Source organism: Ambystoma mexicanum, chromosome 4q, assembly GCF_040938575.1.
Source record: "Ambystoma mexicanum isolate Mex_15411 chromosome 4q, UKY_AmexF1_1, whole genome shotgun sequence".
In the NCBI taxonomy this organism is placed as follows: domain Eukaryota; kingdom Metazoa; phylum Chordata; class Amphibia; order Caudata; family Ambystomatidae; genus Ambystoma; species Ambystoma mexicanum.
The window spans coordinates 377,810,075-377,831,371 of NC_090928.1; the positions used below are offsets into that span (position 1 = coordinate 377,810,075).

General features: G+C 51.0%; 1 protein-coding gene across 8 annotated transcripts in view; it reads right to left on the minus strand.

Moving 5' to 3' along the window:
• CEP170 (centrosomal protein 170) overlaps window positions 1-21,297 on the minus strand; it is a 1,733,932-nt gene that overhangs the window by 117,778 nt on the left and 1,594,857 nt on the right. For all 8 annotated transcript variants that reach the window (XM_069607948.1, XM_069607946.1, XM_069607950.1 and 5 more), the window contains one exon: window positions 6,411-6,499. In XM_069607948.1, the coding sequence (XP_069464049.1) occupies window positions 6,411-6,499 (89 nt within the window). The remainder of the gene's footprint in view (window positions 1-6,410; window positions 6,500-21,297) is intronic.

The following is a 21,297-nucleotide window of genomic DNA, read 5'->3' on the forward strand; positions in this document are numbered from 1 at the left end:
GTCGATCTGGGGTGTGCCCCACCGTCGGAAGAGGCGATCCACCAGATCCTGCCGTAGTTCCCACTCGTGGCACGAGCGCAGCTCCCTGCTGAGTGAGTCGGCGATGGTGTTTTTTATCCCTGCCAGATGAAACGGCACCAGAAAAATCCCTTGGGCGACGGCCCAATGCCACAGGTCCTGCGCCTCCTTGGACAGCGCTGGGGACCTGGTTCCGCCCTGTTTCCTGATGTAAAACATGGTGGTGGTGTTGTCGGTGAAGATCCTCACCACCTTGCCCTTGAGGGACGGAAGGAAGGACCTGAGGGCCCAAAACACTGCACGGAGCTCCAGGACGTTGATATGTAGGGACTTCTCCGTCGGGAGCCAGAGTCCCCTTGCGTGCAGATTTTCGGTGTGCGCTCCCCACCCTTCCAGGGAGGCATCCGTGGTCACAGTCTCCTGGTGGGCTGGGGTCTGGAAGTCCATGCCCGCCGTCAGATGCGCGCGGGTGCCCCACCACCGTATCGCTCGTCGGAAACTCTCGTCGAGCTTGATCCTTTCCTCGAAGCTGCCCGTCGTCTGGATCCAGCGCGCATCCAGGAATTCTTGCAACGGGCGCATCCGGAGCCTGCACATGGGAATGAGGTAGATGCAGGAAGACATCATCCCGAGGAGGGACTTGATGGACCTCACTTTGGCCGCGTCGGCCACCAACATCCGTTGCACCTTGCCCAAGATGGTCCTGGTCCTCTCCTCCGACGGGGAGGCCAGAAGGGACACTGTGTCGAGCCTCGCTCCCAGAAACAGTGCGACTTGCGCGGGCACCAGGTGGGATTTGGCGTAGTTCACAGAGAATCCCAGGTCCGTGAGGAGTTGGACGGTCCTTGCCGTGTGGACCACGGCGAGCTTCCTCGTCTTGGCGCGGATGAGCCAGTCGTCCAGGTAGGGGTAGACGTGAATCCCCTCGCGGCGCAGCTGCGCCGCCACCGGTGCAAGGCACTTGGTGAATACCCTGGGTGCCGACCGTAGTCCGAAGGGAAGGGCTTTGAACTGGTAATGACGCCCTTGGACCACGAATCTGAGGAATTTGCGGTGCCCCTTTAGGATGGGAATGTGGAAGTAGGCATCCTCCAAATCCAACGACGATAGGAAGTCTCCTTCCTCCAGCTGACCCAGGACGTGCTGGAGGGTGACCATCCGGAACTTCTGCGCCTTGATGAACTTGTTCAGACGTCGCAGGTCTAGGATGGGGCGCCATCCTCCCGTCTTCTTCTTCACGAGGAAGTATCTCGAGTAGACTCCGGAGCCCCGAAGCCTCTTTGGGACGAGTTCGATGGCGCCCTTTCTGAGCATCGCCTTTACCTCCAGGAGAAGTTGAGGGACGTGAAGTTCTTTCCTGGCCACGGGGGGGACGCGCGGGCACCTTCTTTGAAACTCGAGCGCGTGGCCCCGGGCCAGGGCGTCCAGCACCCAACGGTCGGTGGAGATGGACTCCCACACGCTGACGAAGCCCGCCAGCCGGCCTCCCACCGGGGTGCTTCGGTGGGGGCCCGACCCCACGGCCGGTTCAATCCTGCTTGGACGCGGCCTTGCCGCCTTGACCTCCTTGGCGACGACGGCGGGGTCCGCTAGACTTGCCTCGTCCTCTGTAGGCCTCTTGCGACGACGAGCGGGCCGCTTGACCGTAGGAAGCGAAACCGCCGCCGGAACCTTTGGAGGTGCCCTTGCCTCCGCCGCTCTGAAAGGGCGTCCGTCGTTGCAGGACTCCAAGGGCCCGGGCCGTCTCCGTATCCGCCTTGATGGCCTGAAGGGAATCGTCCACTGTCTTCCCAAACAGGTTGTTCCCGTCGAAGGGCATGTCCAGGACTCTGGTCTGGACGTCCTGCCGGAAGTCCGTAGCTTTGAGCCATCCACGACGTCGAAGGCAAACGCCGTTGCCCAGCTGGCGGAACCCAGTGTCGGCGATGTCCGTCGCCACGGTGATGGCGTGGTCCGAGGCCACCTCACCTTCCTGCAGGATCTCAAGGGCCTCCGCCCTCTTGTCGTCCGGCAGAAAATCCAGCAGGGGAGCCATCTTGTACCAGAGCTCCCTGTCGTAGCGGGCCACGATAGCCAAGGCGTTGGCCGCTTTAATCGTCGTCGCTGCCGACGAGATGACTCTACGCCCCATAGTATCCAATTTCTTTCCCTCGCCGTCCGGCGGGGAAGTCGATGTGGAGGCCGCACCCCCCCCCCGCTTTCTTCCTGGCTGCCGCGGAGACGACGGAGTCCGGGGTAGGCTGCGCCCGGAGGCATAGGGGGGCCGTGTCCGGGACCCGGTACTTTTTCTCGTTCCGGTCTCTTCTAGCAGGCGTCGTGGAAGGGTTCTTGAGGAGGGAAAGGCCCTCATCCCAAATGTCGTCCAACAGAGGCACTGCGAGGACCGTCTTCCTCTTGGCCTCGCGCCGCTGATAAAGGAAGCCTTCCTTTTTCTTCTCCTCAGGGCAGAGTTGGAAAAGCTCGGAAGCCCTGGAGATCATGGAGTGGAAAGATCCGATCTCGTCGGGCGGAGAGGCCCTGGTGGGAGGCGACGACGGAAAATCCTCGTCGTATGCCTCGTCGTCCGTACCCGTCGCTGCCGTGTCAGTCCCCGTATCATCCCCTCGGGTGGACGGGGAGGAGGGCTGGAAGGGGCGCGACGGTTGAAAAGGAGGTGGTGGATGGATCCTTCTTTTCTTGGTAGGGGGAACACCAGAAGGTCCCGGTTCTGGATCCCCCGACGGGAGAGGTTCCTCCGTCGGTAACGGTAGCCTCGTCCTTATCTCGGAGCATAAGGACTGTATGGCCAACAAAATGGCCGCCGAGTTGTCTTGCGGCGCTGGCAGAGGGGAATCCGACAGGCGAGCAGGGGCCCCGTCGGTATCCTCGACGATGTCGTCGTCGTCACCTGCGTCGGGGTCCATTCCGACGGGCTGGCCTTCTTCCACGCCTAGGCCGTGGCTTAAGACCTCGATCAGCTCCTCTTCTGAGGTTGAGGCCGACTCTACGACGACGCCCTGCCCCCCCTTCTTCTTCCCCACGGAGGGTTTCACGGGGGTCCTATCGATGGGCACAAAGGAAGACTCCCTCCGAGGAGGCAGGGAGATTCTGGGCCCTGAGGTCGCCACCACTGGTGCAGCCACCACAGGCTGAGCCAGGGCCGCCGCGACCGTTCCGATAGAGGGCTTGGTCGGATGGATCAAGGCCTTCACCACCTTAGGTGCGCTCACCGCCTTATCCTTGAGGGAGGGGGCACTGCCACGCTCCTCCTCTGCCTTAGAGCTCGACCGGGGCCTCTCCAGGAGCTTCGCCGGGTGCTCGGCCTTCCTCTTACCCGACCCAGAGCGTTGGCTCGTGGTTGATGGTGCCGGGGAGGGTGCGCCCTGCCTGGCGCCCGTAGAGCCCGACCGTTCGGCGCTCCCGGTGCCAGCGGACTCGCGGTGCTTGGCCTTATGTTGGGCCCCCGTCGCCGGGGCGCCCTCAAAGGTCTTAGAAGACCGCTCGGATTTCTTCTTCTTCTCGCCAGACGGGCTCTTACCCTCCAGCCAGTTGGCGAGACGTTGATGGCGGTCCTTCATGGTCCGTTCCGACATGTTGCCGCAAAACGCACAGTCCTTCTCCACGTGCGTCTTGTCCTCATGAAGGCAGTAAAGGCAGAAAGAGTGTTCGTCCTCCTTGAAGACGTTCTGCAGCTGGCATCCAGGGCAGACCCTGAACAGCTTTCCGGGCGTCGAGCTTCCCTTCTCCTGGGCCATCTCCGAGACCGGGCCTGAGAAGCTTCTGGAGTCCTCCGAAGTGTAGCTCGACGAAATCTTCACCCTTGAGGGGCACAGATGAATCCGACACGGGTCCCCGTTGATCGGATGTAGGATCGGTGGAGCTTGAGGCTCTTTTGACCGAAAGAATCGAAGTTTTTTGTAAAAAGCGCGAAAAAATAGCACTAACGCTCGAGAGCAATAGCACGAGGATCCCAACACATGAACGTGCGGTAAAAATCTGAAGATGGCTGCCAGAGGCGGTGCTTAGGTAGAGGGCAGTCATTGGCTGTGGTCAGTATGACGCAGAGACCAGTGATTGGTTATTACTACGAAAGACAGATCAGAAACGAAACTGATACTGGTTTTTTCTTTACCGAGGATTCCCAGCCTGACGACGGGGAATATTCATGAGCATGTGAATCCATGCCAGACCCCATGCTGGAGAAATATAGTTAGTGGTTAGCAAATCATCAAGTGGCCCAGTTCTTTCAGGTGCATTCCTGTGACTCTTACCTAAAAGCTTATTTTTTTCTGAGATCAGGGTGCTACAGAAATAATATTTTGCTACGAAAATGCCATTTGATGAACTGTCTTTAACTGCTATATCTGCGTACTGGAAAAAATGACAATGCTCCATGTCTTCAGCTGCAGAATAGAACCGAGAATGAATAGATTAGGCTTTGAAGATTTATTTGGAGTTTTTACCTCTTTTTGTACCACAGAAAGCAGAGGGAGACTCCCGCAACTTCTCCTTCCAGCTCCTACTCCCCTTTTATATACTTTACCCATGCTTCCCATCTGGGAGAGTTGCCATTTGGCAAAAGTGAGGTATACCCTGAGAATAACAAAGGGGGATGGGGACCACCACACATTACACAAAGTAGGCCCCAGGGGAGGTATATGGAGGTTCCCCCAGGACCCCGTGCCTTCTCTGTTAGACCTTCAGAAATTCAGAGAACCCACTGCCTTCTAGAATGAGATTCCTCTTTTCTATCTCCTGAAGGGTTGGATGTTTGCCCAAAATAAGAAGTTCCCAGCCCTGATCAACATGAGCTCACTAGAAGGATTGGGCTGCTTCCAATATCAAAGGTATTTGCTGTAAATGCTACAGAAAACAGTGATTATGTTAAAGAACATCACCCGCAACATACCCGCTCCTGCAGTTGTACTATGGAGCCTGGTACAACCAAATTGGAGACTGGTTTCAACAGAGGCAGCCATATAGAACAAATGGTTGGGTGAATTTGTAACACTGCTGTTAGTGAGCACCCAAACAAAGAAAAAAGACTTTGTTATAACCTTTGGGGAACTTCGGGACCTGCAATTTATGAGACAAATCATAAAGGAAATCGAAGATGGTGGCCCGGATAGAAAAAAGCTTGGACAGCAGAGCCCCACGCACCGCACACCTAGTCATTGTAGCCAAGTAGTTTGTAGTCCCCAAGCAAGTGACCCCAGCCACAGGGCTCCCTCCCTGCATATACCCACATAAAAATCAACCAAACAGTAAGCAGCCATGCTAGTAAGCCACACAAAGTGTACAGAGTCGGAAGCGTGAGGTGAGGGATAATGCCTACCGGAGTGTCGAGGGAGGGGGAAAGTCAATCACAGGAGGAGGTTTAAAGTAACAGAACAGAGCAGCTGGAAGGGAGAAGACTTAAGGGAATTAGTGGAGGAGGTGAAAGCAGGACGAAAGACGAAGGAAGGTGGAGAAGGCTAAAACAACAGAAAGGGAAAAGGATAAAGCAGGGCAAAGGAAGAAAGTAATAATGACGAGCTGAAGGAGGTGAAAGACAAAGTGCAGTAGGAGAATGGGGAGAGTGGGAGGAGAGATGCCCATCAAGAGAGGAGGAGAAGAAGAAATGGAAAGGGGAGTGGCTGAGGAGACTACTAGAATGAGGTGAAACATCAAGGAAGATGGGAGAAAAAAAGGAGTAAGAGAGAAAAGAAATGAAAGTCAGAGTGGGAAACAAGAAGGAAAAAGGGGTGAGGTGGCAAAAGAAAGGGCTGGTAGGGACTCGAGCTCCTGGACGAAGTGCTAGCTTGTTGCAGGAGTAGAATTCAAAGAGGTCACAGGCAGCCTACTAAGGGTTGAGTCTGATAAGCCCAAGGGCTGAAGGGTGTCAAAGTGTCTGATGCCTGGCCACAATTAGGCGACCAAGACATTGGTGCTGGGTTTGCGAAAGAATAATTGTGACAACCAGACCATATCAATAAAAGGTAAGCAAGCAACATTAGCTAAGAAGTAGTGCAGGGCACTGAAAACCCATATGCCAAAGAGTGATGGGTTATGTTTTCCTGCCAGACAGGAGGAGCCTAAGGAGGAGAGGAACATTTCTTTGTGTGTGCTCTTTTGATTTACCACCAATGAGCTCAGTTAAGCCGAATGCCTTATAAATAACCCATCATATCATATCCCCAAGTCTGTGAGAAATATATTTGAGATAAAGTAATAAATTAAAGCATACTACCCAGAAACTGCTTCTTGGGTATAAATGACACTTTCTAGCAGTTTCTCATCGCTGTTCTCCCTCTAGTGTATGCAACTCTAACAGTGTTAAAAGTTAGATTTGCCGATACCCAGCTATTGCATAAAGAGAAATCTGGATGGCTGGACATTTATATTTGATAACTGATATAAACTCAAGTTCTTACCTGATTTTACCAGCTGTTTTGTCTATGGCCTGTCTAATCTTCCGAGAGAACTGGAAAACAGAGGACAACAGCAAGCTATCTCCCATAGCCTGGAACAACAAAGTAACAGTTGTTATTTAGAAAAAAGACAGGCATGTAAACATATTACTCTTAATGCAGCTCAATACGCCATTTATGGTGCAATGTCTTTCAGTTTCTAGAACATCTTATCGAAGGTAAGACAATCACTAAAGAAAAAGGTTTTTTTTAGATAAGATGTTGGGTTCCTCTTCAGCTAGGCTTTTGGTCATCCAATCTTAATTTTTCAAAGACAACTCAAAAGTATTATCTGTAAATATTGCAAGACAATGCAGAGAGATAAACGTTCTAAAGCAGAGGCGCTTACCATCATAAAGAAATGTACCGCTCACACGGCTGGATTTAGCCTCACTGGCATAAATACTATACACATGCAGTTGTGTGGAACCTAGGGTATCATCACTTCTTTTCCCCATGTATCCTCCTCTCGGGTGGCCAGGGAAAGGCCATCGCTCTTGGATCCTGACCCTGGAGGTGGATATGCGAGGGAGGATCACCTCGGTGGAGAAGAAGTCCTTAGGTGAGACATGGAATTCCCATTTGCCTTTCATAATGAGTCCTCTGTCCCTCAAGCATTTATAGGCTATTGTCAACCCTTTCCCCGTTCTTCCCTTAAAACATACCCTAAGAAACAATAGTTCGGTACTGGGACGAGGAAGAAATACAGACAGACACACACACACAAGGAGTAGGCCAGCAAGAGTAATGCAGGACTACGGTTTCAACAGTGAGCCGTCTAGCCCTTTTTGGACCAATCATGATGGCAGAACATTAAAAGCAGGAAGTATTGTGGAAATAGAGTCAGCTGTGGAAGCATGGCTACGAACTGCTGGACAAAAGCAGACCTCTCTGGAGAAGCGGCGTGGCAAGCGGATTGCTCGAGACCCTTTGGAAGATGTAGAGTGTATGTAACGGGAAGCAAAGCTGAAGGATGCTGGAGGCCGCTAGCGGACCGCGAGAGAGAAACTGGTGTGACCCAGCAAAGCGGCCATAGGAATTCCGAGCTGCAGGAGAAGCATCGCTGGGTAAGCGATCCCACGGAGAGCCGCTGGGTGACTAAGCAAGGCGCCACATGGGAAAGAGCTCATGGTGGTAGGAGACCTCATAGGCAAGCCGTAAACTCTGACCCGTTAGTCGTGCAAGCAGGGGGTGGGTAGAGGGGTGGAGAGAGCATGGCAGGCAAGCATGCAAATATAGCGATAAACACTTTGTGAATGAAAGCAAGTATTTCTGCGAACCGATTTGAGTGAAAGCAAGTTTAGCACTTTTGAATACCGATATGGGTGAAAGAAAGTTTGGGAAACTTCCTGATATAAGGAACTGTATAACATGAGAAAACAAGCACTGGCTAGAGCCAAAGGAAATATTGGTGAATAAGCATTGGCAAGCGCCAAGAGAATTCAAGAAACTATATGAGATGAGACAACAAGCATTGGCAAGAGCCAGGAGAAAATAAAGTGCAACACAGTACATGGTGGCCAACCAAGTTCTTATACAGTGTCAAGAGGGTGTGATAAATGTGAACAAATCAAGTAACACTGTCAAGCTGAAGCAGTGGCAATATGTTGATGGAAAAGAAGCAAGTAAGGTGTGTCGGTTGCGTGACTTGTAATGGGTGGACTGTGTGGTCCGACAACTGCGCCTAGACCGAGTGCACCCCTACATGGAAAAGCCACTGCAAGCACCCACGAAGACGCTTGTGTTTGAATTGCAAAAATAACATTTATGCAATTTGAAGTCAGGGAACTGAACTACATATGTGAACTGGTGAAGTTAACCATATCATTTTCATGGGGAAGTGTCCAAAGGGATTGTGTTGTTTTGGAAAGCTGAAAAATTTGAACTTTTAGGGAAGGGAACCCCTATGCCTTGTGAACTATCCTGAACTTGGGGAAGGGAAAGCTGGTTCAAGCCAAGAGCTGGAAGAAGCTCTGAACTCTTATTTGTACACTATTTATTTTGATGCTGCCATCCATACACATTGTTTACATTTAGATGGGAAGGCAAGTATAGGTTTTGGACACAGACAGATATTTGCTTTGGACTTCCTGACACAGACTATCCGTAGTTTTCCCAAGGTAGGGAAATCCTACCACCTTAGCATAGGGCAAGTTAAACCTTATTCCATCCTACCTTTTTAGTTAATAAAAGTTTGTGGATCAAACTTGAATCTGTTGTCTGTGTCTCATTCGTGATGCCTTCACACAGCGCATTGTAACGGCTGTAACATACGGCCTTGAAGTACTGCGCCAGATAAAGATGGATTGGCTTAACATTTTGGAGGGAAGGATACTGTGATTGGCCTAGTGCGTCCGTGTACGGGCTTTACAATTGGAATTAGGAATCAATTCTATTAATGCATTGGTACAAATACGGCAAGGCTCATTATGTATAAAACCAAGGAAAGAGCATATTTGCCCCTTGTTGGCTATAAAGGGACTGATTATGAATAATGATGACTCCATGGAATTGAGGTTATTTAACCTATCATGTGGAGAGTTATTTATACATGTTGGGTGGACTCCAGCTTGGGAGAAATTAAAGTTACTCACTGTAGTGACTAGAGTATTCATAGTCCATAGTCCATAGTCCCCTTTCCTCCATCTTTGTGGGCGTCCCCCACCATGGGGACGGCACCGGAACCTTTGGCAGTGAAAAAATGAGCTTCCCCTTTAAACTTAGTATAGCGCCCCGCCGAGGCCCCGCCCTGCGGCACCTCCCCTCAGTCCCCTTTGAAAACATTGGACGCTTAGATACTTGGCTAGTCATATTACCTATAAGCCATTGGCATACTAGCATGGGAAGGTGGGAGGCACGTATGGAGTAAAGGGGACTATGGACAATGAGTACTCTAGTCACTCCAGTGAGTACTTTAATTACTAATCCCCTTTCCTCCAACAATGTGGGTGATTCCACCTAACAAGCACATAGGGTGGAGCTGTGACAACCTGCCTCATATCTATGATAAAGCAAAAAGGTTTTTCAGAACCGCCTGACCAAACTCTGCATCGCACCTGAAGCTGGAGTCCAGCGAATAGAGTTTACTGAAGGCCGACGGAGTGGCTCAAGTAAACGCCTTGCTGATGACATTCCAAGAGGTATGCCTCTGAAACGCGAAGGCCATGGCATTAGCTCTGACCGCATGGGCATGAATCCACTCAGGAACCGGTTTGCTCATTGCCATGTAGGCCTCAGAAATAGCCTGGACCATCCAACGGGCGATGGAAGCCTGAGAGCTGGGGGAGAAGCCCCCAAAAGTCACAAACAATGGCTCGGATTTCCTGAGGGATTTCATCCGAAAGAAATAAAACTTTAGGATCCTCTTGAGGTCCAAGCAATGTACGGCCCTCTATGCCTCTGACTGTGGGTTCAGGAAGAACACCGGCAGGCAGATCTTTTTATTCAGATGGAATGGAGTGACCACCTTGGGCAAGAAATTAGCTTGAGTGCACAAGATGACCTTGTTGTTGTGAAATGTGGCGACGGGCTCGCCTGAAGACAACGCCTGAAGCTCACTAACCCTGCGTGCAGAGGTGAGAGCCAGCAATAAAACAGTCTTCAGTGTCACCAAGCGGATGTCCACATCTGCTCAAAAGGCTGGTGTTGCAAAGCTCCAAGAACCACATTGAGGTCCCAGACCAGGTGCGGCCTATGCACCGAAGGAAAAAGCCTAGACAACCCCTTAAGGTGTGCCTTTACCACCGGGTTGGATGCTGAAAAAAAATGATTAGCAGAATTCTTAAAAGCCCCAATAGCCACCAAACATGCGCAGCAAGTATCCACTGGATACTGAATGGAATGAGCCAAGTGCGCTGAAAAAGTCAGAACGTCATCCAGAGGACAGGAGACGGGCCAGACCCTTGTCGTGAACCCAATGACAGAACCTAGTCCTTTGCTTCTATACTGGGACCGAGTCGAGGGCCTTCTGAATGACGTCCCAGTTGTCAATTGAAAATTGAGCATGCTGAAGCCTCAGCTGATCAGAAGCCAGGCCGCCAGTCCAGTTTGACAGGGGCCGATTGCTCCACTGATCTGCCCCCCCTGCTGCGTCAGGAAGCCCCTGCTGGGGATCGGAAGATGGATGGGACCCTGGGAGCACAACTGCAGCATATCCTAAAACCATGGTCTCGAAGGCCAGTAGGGGGAAACCAGGATGAGACTGCAGCCCACAGAAGCCTGGATTTTGCATAGGGTCCGCTTGAGCAGAGGTGTGGGCGGCAACGGGTAACACATTCGGCCGTGCCAACAGTACTGGAAGGCGTCTCCCAGTGATCCCAGACTTGCCCATGAGGCAAACTGGGGGCACTTGCCATTCAGAAGAGAAGCACACAATTCCAGGACCGTGAATCCCCAAAGTTGGAACAAGGGGAACAAGGAGTCGTTCTGCAACTTCCACTCGTAGGTGTGAAACCCCAAGCGACTCAGCTGATACACTTCCGTATTGCTGTCCCCCTGCAGGTGGACTGCTGAAATCCAAATCCTCTCAGTAAGGGCCCATTCCCAGATCAAAACTGCCTCCATGCATGGGAGGGGGGTGGGTGGGAGTGGGAGCCACACTGCTTGTTCAAACCTTGTGGTAGAATTGTCCATCCTGGCCAGAACCGACTTGTCCCTGATTAGGGGAAACAACGCCTTGAGGGCCAGGCCCACTGCCCGGAGCTTGAGCAGATTGATATGTAGGAGGGCTTCCGCCCTGGACCATGCTCCATGATTCGCATAGCCCTCCAGCCAGAAAGAGAGGAGTCAGTCATCACAACCAAGGAAGGCTGCTGCTGGGTGAAGGGGGCTCCCACTGAAACATTGACATCCATCAGCCACCAGCAAAGACCTGGCAAAAGGAGCGGTGGAATAGGGATCCTGTCTGACTGAGACCCTGTCTCCTGATCCCACTTGCCCACCAGGTGGAGCTGGAGGCACCTTATCTTGAGACGGGCGTGCTGTACAGTCAGCACACAGGAGGCCATCAAGCCCAGGATGTGCTGGAACCACCATGCCGAGGTGGTCAAGTTGGCCAGAAAGTGTCCCACCGCCTTGCGGAGGAACATTAGCCTCTCGGGTGTGGGGTGCACCCGCTGAACAGTAGTGTTCCAGCACGCCGCTTGGAAGACCAGATCCTGAGAAGGACATAACTCAGATTTCCTCAGGTTGAGGGAAAGCCCCAGCTGATGAAGGGTATTCGCCAATCTCTGGCAGGATTGCACCACTGCTTTGGGTGATGCCGCCCTCACCAGTCAGTCGTCCAAATAAGGGTATAGGTGCTAGACTTACCAAGCGGAGAAGGCCCGCCACGGCATTCATCAACTTCGTGAAGACACGAGGGGCTGAGTTCAGGCCAAAGGGCAGCACTTTGTACTGAAAGTGGCACGACATAATGGTGAACTGCAGAAACTTCTGATGTGGTTGATATATGGGTACATGCAGGTATGAAATTTTGAGGTCCAGGGAACACATCCAGTCCCCGGCACACAGACTCAGCTATGCGCACAGGGGTAATCACCATGAAGCATTCCAATGGTAAAGGCAGGTTTAAAAAGGACAGGTCCAGGACTACCCTCAGGCCGGACTGGTTGTTCTTGGGTACTGCAAATATCCTGGAACAGAAACAGAACCCCCTCTCTGCAAGAGGAACCAGTTCTATTGCCTGCATCTCCAATCGAGACAGGATCTCCTGTAAAAGAGCCAGGGACCTGATCTGACCAAGAGGAGGAGAGGATGCTAGAGACAAAGGAAGAGGGGGACTGAAGCCTGCGGAGAGTACAGATAGGAGCCATGGGTTGCTGAAAATACGCTCCCAGGTGTCCTGGAATAGAGCCAAACGGCCCCCCACAGGCAAGCTCTGTTCTACGACCCCTGACATCACTAGAGGCGGGGACAGTGAATTTGGAGATTGGGGGGGGGGGGTTGGAGTGGGAGGAGGGGTGTGGAGAAACCTGTGCAACATCCTCTACTGCTTCCTTCTACCGTCGCTGGGCGACCTGTCAGGGCTCCGCATACCAGTCTCTGTACTCCTCGATGCTGAATAATGTTCAGGGTTTGAACTCAGTCATACCCTGAGATTGAGGGAAGGATTTCTGACCTGGCTATGTCAGGATGGCCAAGGACTTGGCAGTTTAAGTGGATGTTTTCTTATTCGTCATCGGTGGACAGATGAAAAAAGGTCCGCACCCTCGAAGGGCATATCTAAAATCTGCTCCTGCACGTCAGACGAAAACTTTGTGGAGTGCATCCAGGCCGTCCGGCCCCAAGGCACAGCCCTCTGCTGGTTGTGTCGATGTGGGAGGCCGAAGACTCCATGAGGTCCTGCGCAATGGCCCGGGCATCTGCCAGCCCGGCCTTGAAGGAGGCTGGTTTGTCAGAATGAAGGTTGGGCAGAAATTCACTAAGCTCCTGCCACAGCTTCTTGTTAGCTGCAGCCAAGATAGAGTCTGCGTTGGCCTGCCAAAGATGCAGTTCTGAGATGGAGTATCAGCGCTTTCCCAAGGACTGAAGGACCTTGTCCTCCTTGGAGACGCAACTGGAGGTGGCTCCTTTGGAGGAAGATGTTAGGCAGAAACCTATGCAGTTCCCTCTGGGACCACTGCAAAAGATTTAAGACTACAGGTGTTTGGCAGTAAACCCACTTGGTAGCAGTCTGTACCACACAGATTCACTTGGTAGCTGTGGCTGAGCAGTCAGACTTCCCTCAAGAAGAGTTAGGCAGTATACAGAGTATTTACAATGGGTCAAAAGAACACAGTAGAACAAGCAAACACTGACCAGACCTTGGTGTAAAAGAGATATAATTATTTATTTAAAACCACATCTAATAAAACACACTGGCACTAATATCAAGCAGTTCAAAAACACAGTCACGAAAAGATATACACTCCCTTAAAAGAATATTAGACAAGTCTTAAGTAAAGCCCCACTTATTTTCAGACAGCGGTGAGCGCTTAACGCAGATGGCACTCTAATAATTCGGTTTAAAAGGGAGAGAAAGGCAGAGCATAAATTGAAACAGATCCCAACACTTTCAAAAAACCACAGCAAGAGAGGAAAGCAGAATCAAACCGTGAAGTTAGAGTTCAGAAAGCCGGATCCACTTTAAGAGGATCAGAACGAAATGTGTCCAAGGTCACACGGTTAAAAAGTGCACTAGAGTCTCGAAAAGGTTCAGAAAGAAGTTGGACCAAAAGAAAGGGACCAGTTAGAGGGTCAAGGCAGCCAGCCCAGTCCAGAAGGTTAAGGGATTATTATTACATTGTAGCAATCTTTGGAAAGGGAGGCCTGGCGGACACGGTACCTTAAAGTGGTGAGAATACTCTAGCGGGGGCAGTTGTTCCTGGCAGCGGGTGCAAGTCGGTGCTTCGTCCGAGGAAGAGAGTATCTCGTCGGGGAGGAAAGCAGGAGTCCGTTGCACTGCCAGGGAAGAAACCAGCCGTGGAGTTCTCAGTTAAAAGGAGCGGTCCTTTTGTTCGCGATCCAGTGGTAAGTGGCTATCCGGTTGCCGGGGTGCTTGGCTCGGGCAATTCGACCACAAGACGTCCTGGGATGCGAGAAAAAGAAGGTAAACTGGTTGTGCCCACCAGTCAGGGGAAGAAGACTCTCCAGCCGGGAGATCTTCTGTCGTCGGGAAGTGGTGAGTCGGTTCCGCAGGGCTCCACCAGTGGGGTCGTCGTAGCAGGTCGGCTCAGCTTCTCCCTCGTCGGATTTTCAGGTCCTGTGGCGACTTCTAAAGTTCCAGTCCCAAAAGCCCTGCTTTTATGCAGCACACCCCCATTCACTTAGCCTAGCTGTCAATCAAACATGCTAAGTGGTGAGCCGGCCGGCTCACCACTTGGGCCAATCACACAAGAGTGCGACTTGAGTTACCAAGGTAACTCAGTCCAGGGTGCCGAAACCCCCTACCACACCCCCTGTGGTACCCAGACAGAGTGGCACCACTTTTGGAGGCTTCTGTGGAGAAGCCCGCCAAAATGTGGAACAAAGGGCTCGACTTGGGTTGGAGTCACAGAAGAGAACAAACGCCATTTTAGAATCGAGTTCTGGCAAAAAATACCAACCGGCGAATTCATATTAAATAAATAAACCGGCGGTATGTTCGAGGCTTTGAGAATTAAATAATTAAAGTTGGTAGCCTCGAACAATGGGAAAAATCCCATAGGGATATATTCGCGGTCGAATATAAAAAGTAGTATCCACTGCCACCAGCCAAAACTCGATCGGGGGACGGAGACGTGCCCTCTCGACTAACAGAACCTGGGGCAATCGAATTGCCCCGACCAGTACGTCCACAATATGATGGTTTGTACTGGTTTCTGTTCATAATTTGGGACTAGTAAAGCCAATGGTGACTTTACATGCCCTGGGAGACAGTAGTCAGTCCCAGGGTATGGAGTCTATGGTGGGGTGTCACTATGACACCCCTGTGTCACTGCACTGAGGGTGCTGTGTAACACACATAGTAAAAATACATGAGACCCTATGGAGTAAAAAGACCCCATAGCCCATAAACACATTAACAGTCAAAGGAACCCCTCAAATCATGTCCAAGAGTGTGAAGAAAAGAGACTCACTCTTGGCAGGAGAAAAAAACAAACTCCAGAAATCCAGCAAAGCTGCTGGGGGACTCACTAGGTTAGGAAATTCAGCCTAAACAGAGAATTCTCCCTAACAGAAGACAGTGAAGACTATGGTTTAGAATAAAGAGAGGCTGCGGCCACCACGTAGGTATGGGGCTGCGGGTGGGAGGCAAGGAGGATTGGTTCCCCGTCCGTCAGCCTGAACCTGCTGCCCAACTTCTTGACTTCTTGTTCATCTGGGCGTTGGCCCTGTGCTTCTCCCAGATCTCCCAATTTACCTGCAGCACATCCCTCTGGAGGGGAATGCCGGACCATGGTGCGCTCCCCCAAGACCTCTGCGAGAACCCTCCACTCCTGAGGGGCTTCCTCAGTAAGAGGGACCCCCAAGAACTCTGCCAGGCCCTGAAGGCAGTCATGAAAGGCCTTAACTGATGCTGAGGGCTCATCGTCCAGGGCATCAGCGTCACTGTCGTCATCAACTCCCTACCCCTTTTTTTCACAGGCTGAGGGGAATCCATTTTGAAGCCTTGCACCATGCCATGGCAGGGAGGGAATGAAGGCTCTGTGCTAGAAGAGGTCTTTGACACAAGAGGATACAGCTTGGGTCTTGCAACCGAAGCAGAGGCGGGGAGTTCCAAGATCCCTCTGGTACCTACCAGACTACCCGGGCGGCAGATAGTCAAAATGCCCTGGGTGACTGCCTCGGAGCGAGCTCCGGTAGGCTGGGTTCCCTCGGCACCTGTGTCGGTAGCCGTGCTGGACCTAGCTGATGAACGACTCTTGGAGGTGGCACTCGACGATTCTTAACCCCTTGCAGTACAATTAGTGGACGAGCTTTATCGTCCTTCCGTGGACAGCCTGGTAGGGCCCCTCAGCCCCCCGGCCTGGGAGCCAGTAGCCTAGCTTGGGAGGCCTCAGATCTGTCCCTGGAACACCCAGAAGAGCCCCTGGGCTTGGGAGCTGGTAGTCTTAGAGGCCTCAGGCCTGCCAGAACATGAATGTGAGGAACCCTGATCCATGGGAACCCCAGGGAAGGAGTCACTGTGCTGTGGAGCCGTGCTGAACAGAGATCCCAGAACAAAGTCCTAAAGGTGTGGTGGAGGAGAAGAAAGAAGATCTCCCTCCACCGCGACAGACGATACTTCAATGCCCTGTGACAGAGGGCGCTGCAGGCCGCACATGAGTCCCAGCGGTGGTTGGGGCTCCAACATACAAGAGAGTGCATGGGGGTCCGTGGCTGGAAACGAGCGGACGCAAGAGGCAATTCTCGCGAATCCTCCTGCGACTGACATGTGCCTGGGAGGCGATGTACCGAAGGGAAGTGAAATAAGAATTGAATAACAAAAGGTGAGCATGCGGGAAGCTAAAAAAAGTCTCAGAGCTGGCTGCCAGGTCTGACACCTTCCGTGCGGAAAAAGGTAAGGCGTCGGAGGGCGGGGCGTTCCCGCGCCTGAGGCTACGGCCCTGTGTGCTATATTATATTATTATTAGCATATGCCCTCTAGGATAGTACTGTGATTATTAGCTTGTGCCTTCTAGGATAGCAATGCGATTATTAGCTTGTGTCCTCTAGGATAGCACTGTGATTATTAGCTTGTGCCCTCTAGGAGAGTACTGTGGTTATTAGCTTGCGCCTCAGAATAATACTGTGATTGATTGTTAGACTGAGCACTACCCTTAGAGATTAGCACACATTGACCCAATTCACATCTAGAAAGCACCACTATAGAATAGTACTGTGATTATTAGCTTGTGCCCGCTAGGCTAGCACAGTGATTATCAGTATGTGCCCTCTAGGACAATACTGTGGTTATTAGCTACCCTGCTTCACACCACAGAGATGTATTACGCTAAGTCTCTTCCAGGGAGACCCACATTAGGGACAGCCACTGGAATATCCCAGCTATATAACCCTAGTAGACCTCCCCAACCGGACAACCCTAACTCGAGACAGCGACTGAACTACCCCAACAATATCACCTGACTAGAGCACCCCAACAGACAGAGCCCAAGCGTGTATCGGACAATCCCCCACACCCAGTCCAACAGCACAAGACAGCCGGACCAAAAAACACAAAGACCAACTCTGCAACAACGAACCGAAGAAAAACCAACCAAAAACGCTCAATCTCAAAATGCCGCACAAACTAATTGGACCAAAGCAAAGACAAAGAGCAGAAAGAACAAACCCAACTGAACACCACCGAAGACTCACGACTGCAAAACACACTCCCACAGACAGGAATGACAACAGAACCAGCGCCGAAAGAATAGAGAAATCCCTTTACCCAACTCCATACTGTGCAAATAACTACTCACCAGAACGAGCCAACCCAACGTACAAATCAAGAACGACCAACAACCAAACACAGCCACACAAAAGAAGAACGGACAAAGCTAGAAATAACAAGAACATAATTGACGTCCTAACCCCTTACATCACCAAAACAAGAGGACCCTCTGCTCGACAGCCACAAAATTTAGAAGAGGAGCCTGATGAAAACAAATATCCAAGACTGAACCTAGAAGAGATTTTTTGACAGCACAGAAACAACTGTACCAACACCTCAACTAGAGATCGACCTGAAAGGAAACCTTAACAGCAGTCAGAAGACAATGCCGACAATAAAGCACAAACCAAACTACACCTTTAAAATTCACTGCAACCTAATAAACGCAAGATCCATGTCAAAGCACTCAACAGAGATCTTTGACCTTCTCTGCGACAACGGCATTGACATCCTATTCATCACAGAAACATGGCTGGATGACAACTACAAAATCGCACTCCAAAGCTGCCTCCCCACCAACTTCAAATGTCTTCAGGTAAACAGGAAAAATAAAAAAGGAGGAGGTCTTGCAATAGCATTCAAAGAACACCTGAAAGAAAAATCAGACAAACCTCTTAATATCATCAACTGCGAAACCATGGTCATACACCTATCAGCGAATCAAAAACAAACATCAAATTCATACTGGTTTACAGACCACCGACATACGATGCAACCTTCGTTGACAACTTCATAGAAACCATCACCAACATTGCCATCGAGCACGAACACCTAATAATCCTGGGGGACTTCAACATTTGGTTCGAAGAAAAACACACCAACTCTCAAAACTCACTAATTGGGCAGCTAACAAACATGAAACTACAACAGTTGGTCAAAGGTGCAACACACTCGGCAGGACATACCCTTGACGCAAACTTCGGCAAGAAAAACTTATCACCACAGATACAAATTCTTTGGAGCAACCATCTCATCATTCCATTCGTGATCACACTAGCAACTAAAATCAGCATCCAGCCCCTCAAGCTTACAACCACCACAAGAAAACTGGAAAACCAACAAAGCATGCAACCTAATGGAACAACTGGAGATGACCAAACCTTAAACAGCAGAACTGGAGAAGGCAGACCCAGACGGGAAAGTTGAGCTACTCCACAAAGGGTTTGCTGATACAAATGAAAACATCGCCCCGGAAAAAACATTTACCCCCTCAAGAAAAAGAGCAATAGCAAAATGGTTCACCCCACTACTAAGCACCATGAAAAAGATTAACAAGAAGCTGGAATTAGAATGGAGGAAAGAATACAACTAAGATTAGAAAACCCAGTTCCAGAAACAAATCCGATCATACAAGAAGGAAATTCAAAAGGCAAAGAGAAGGCATTATGATGACAGAATCACCAATGCTACCAACACACAAAAAGAAATGTTCAACATCATAAAAGAAATCTGAAACCCACCTGGTTGCCACAACACTCCAACCCCCACAGAGCAAAAATTGCAACGACTTGGCAGATCATTTCAAGAACAAAATCAATGACATCCGACAAATCATACAAAACAGACCAACCAACCCTAACACTCAACTAAACGGACCTGACGAGGAGCCACAACACCAACTCCAAAACTTACAAGAAATATCAGCAGAGGCATTCGTCAAGCTGGTAAAACACAGCAAGAAAGCGGTATCACCCATGGATCCCTGCCCCCCTGACATCTACAAATCAATCCTTGCACAAGGAACACCATCAGAATATTATAGAAACCTCTTAAATATGTCACCCAAAACAGGAACTGTACCACGATCCTTCAAATCAGCATACATTAAGCCACTTTTAAAAAACACAAGTGGCGACGTGGAAGACCTCTCCAACTACAGACTGATTTCAAACATTCCCTACCCGGCAAAACTCCTAGAAACCTACGTATACAAATTAACCCAAGAACATGTTGAAAAACACCACTTGCTAGAGCAAGCACAAGTCGGCTTCAGACCCGCAAGAGGAACAGAATCAGCACTACTATCCATATGGGACGACCTAAAAACAAACGCAGACTCCAACACAACCTCAGCTCTGATTCTGCTTGACCTCTCCGCAGCCTTCGACACAGTAAGCCATGACACCCTCACCAAAAGATTGGAAGAGATAGGTATAACGGACATGGCACTACTTTGGATCAAATCATTCCTAGCAGACACAACAGATCCGTATAGATAAAACCCTTCAAATCTACTCCACGAGTTAACGACTGCAGTACCACAAGGAACCTCACTATAACCACTATACTTCAACATCTACCAGACTCCAGTAAGCAGGGTCTTTAAAAAATACAACATTACATGCTACAACTGCGCAGACGACACTGAAATCATCTACAAATCAAAGATACTCAAACCGATCACTCAACCCTAATAGAATGTCTAAAAGCAACTAACCCCATTACAGACCTCCCCCGCCTCCCCAACGTACTCACCCCCATACAGCCAAACCATCCCAAATGTGCTGACCACAGTCAGATGATCATACCACTATTTACGTCCACACTTGTGTGCGGATGTGTCTTTCCCTGAGGGTCCGGCCACCCGGCTTGAGCGCCTCTGCAGGCTACTCGCAACAGAGCTCATGGGGGTTGTGCTCGTGGATGCAACTGGTGTTGTAACAGCTGGCAGATTATCAAAATATGCCTGCTGCGCCACCAACATTGACTCTGCAATGGAGGACATAATGTTATTCCCCTCCCTCACATGACGTGACATGGTCATGTTTGCAGTGGCAAATCGGCATATTGCCCTCGACAGCCGTAGCATAGAGGTGGCAGTACTCTGCCTCTGCAGCCTTGCCTCCTCGCGCTGCATCCTTGCCTCCTCCCGCTGGTGCCTAGACTTCTCCAATTGTTTTTCAATCAGCTGTGTGAGGCTGGCCTGGTGTTCCTCTATGCGCTGGAGGCGTGCGCTCATTTCGGCCATCGAGGGTGTGGGCGAACGCATTGGGCTGAACACCAGGTCAGGTGGGGACTGATGTCGGCAAAGTCATCCTGCTCCTGTGGTGCATCGTCCGATAGTAACACCTGTGCACTGCACTGTTGCCGCTTGATTCCTCCTCCTCCTCCTCCTCCCTGGCAACAGGACGGGCACTGTTTCCTGCGGCCTTCGTGGTAGCAGGTGTTACCACTGTGGCAACAGGCAGCACTGGGGTCTCTGCAGGGATGGGGGCATCTGTGCCCAATGTTGGTGGTGCCAGTGGCGGTATACCAGAGGTGCTGGCAGTGGCATCCTGCGCAGGATGGCGATGTCGGACACGTGCAAGACCCACACTCATGGGTTTCCTCTCTGTGTACTTACCAGCATCAGCAGTTGGGCTGACTCCGGCCTCTCCATTGCCTACGCCTTGTATGCCTTTGAGGTGCAGGACACTGCTACACCTCTCCTCCCATGACTGTAGCCTCAGTGGCGATGCAGGCCCTCCACCGCTGCTAGTGCTGTGGTGGTGGTGTGCTGCAATCAGGTTGCGCACTCGCAGCCAAAGGTCATCCCAACTTTTGTGGCAATCTTTGACTGTGCAGGTTTGTCACCGTTATAGCGGTGCACTTCCGTGCTGTTTCCGCCCAGACCGCCTTCCGCCGCTGCTGGGTGCTGCGCCACTGGTCAGAGCTGAAGAGCATGGGGGTATGTTCCACAATGTGCTCAACGAGCACCGTCAACTCTGGCTCGCTGAAGCGTGGCTTCCGCTGTTTGGTGGCCGGGGTGCGAGATGCCATCGTAGTGGTAGATTTTGGCTGTTCCCAGAGGTGATGTGTCCTGTGGTCTCAGAGGATGGCAGTGGATTGTGGTTTAAATAATGGCCGCCGCTCTCCTTTCGGTTTTCGCAATCACTGTGTTTCCGGATCCAGTATTTCCATTTCCGCGGCCGCGGATACGGATATACCACTGCTGTTGTTCACGGTGCATGCATGTCC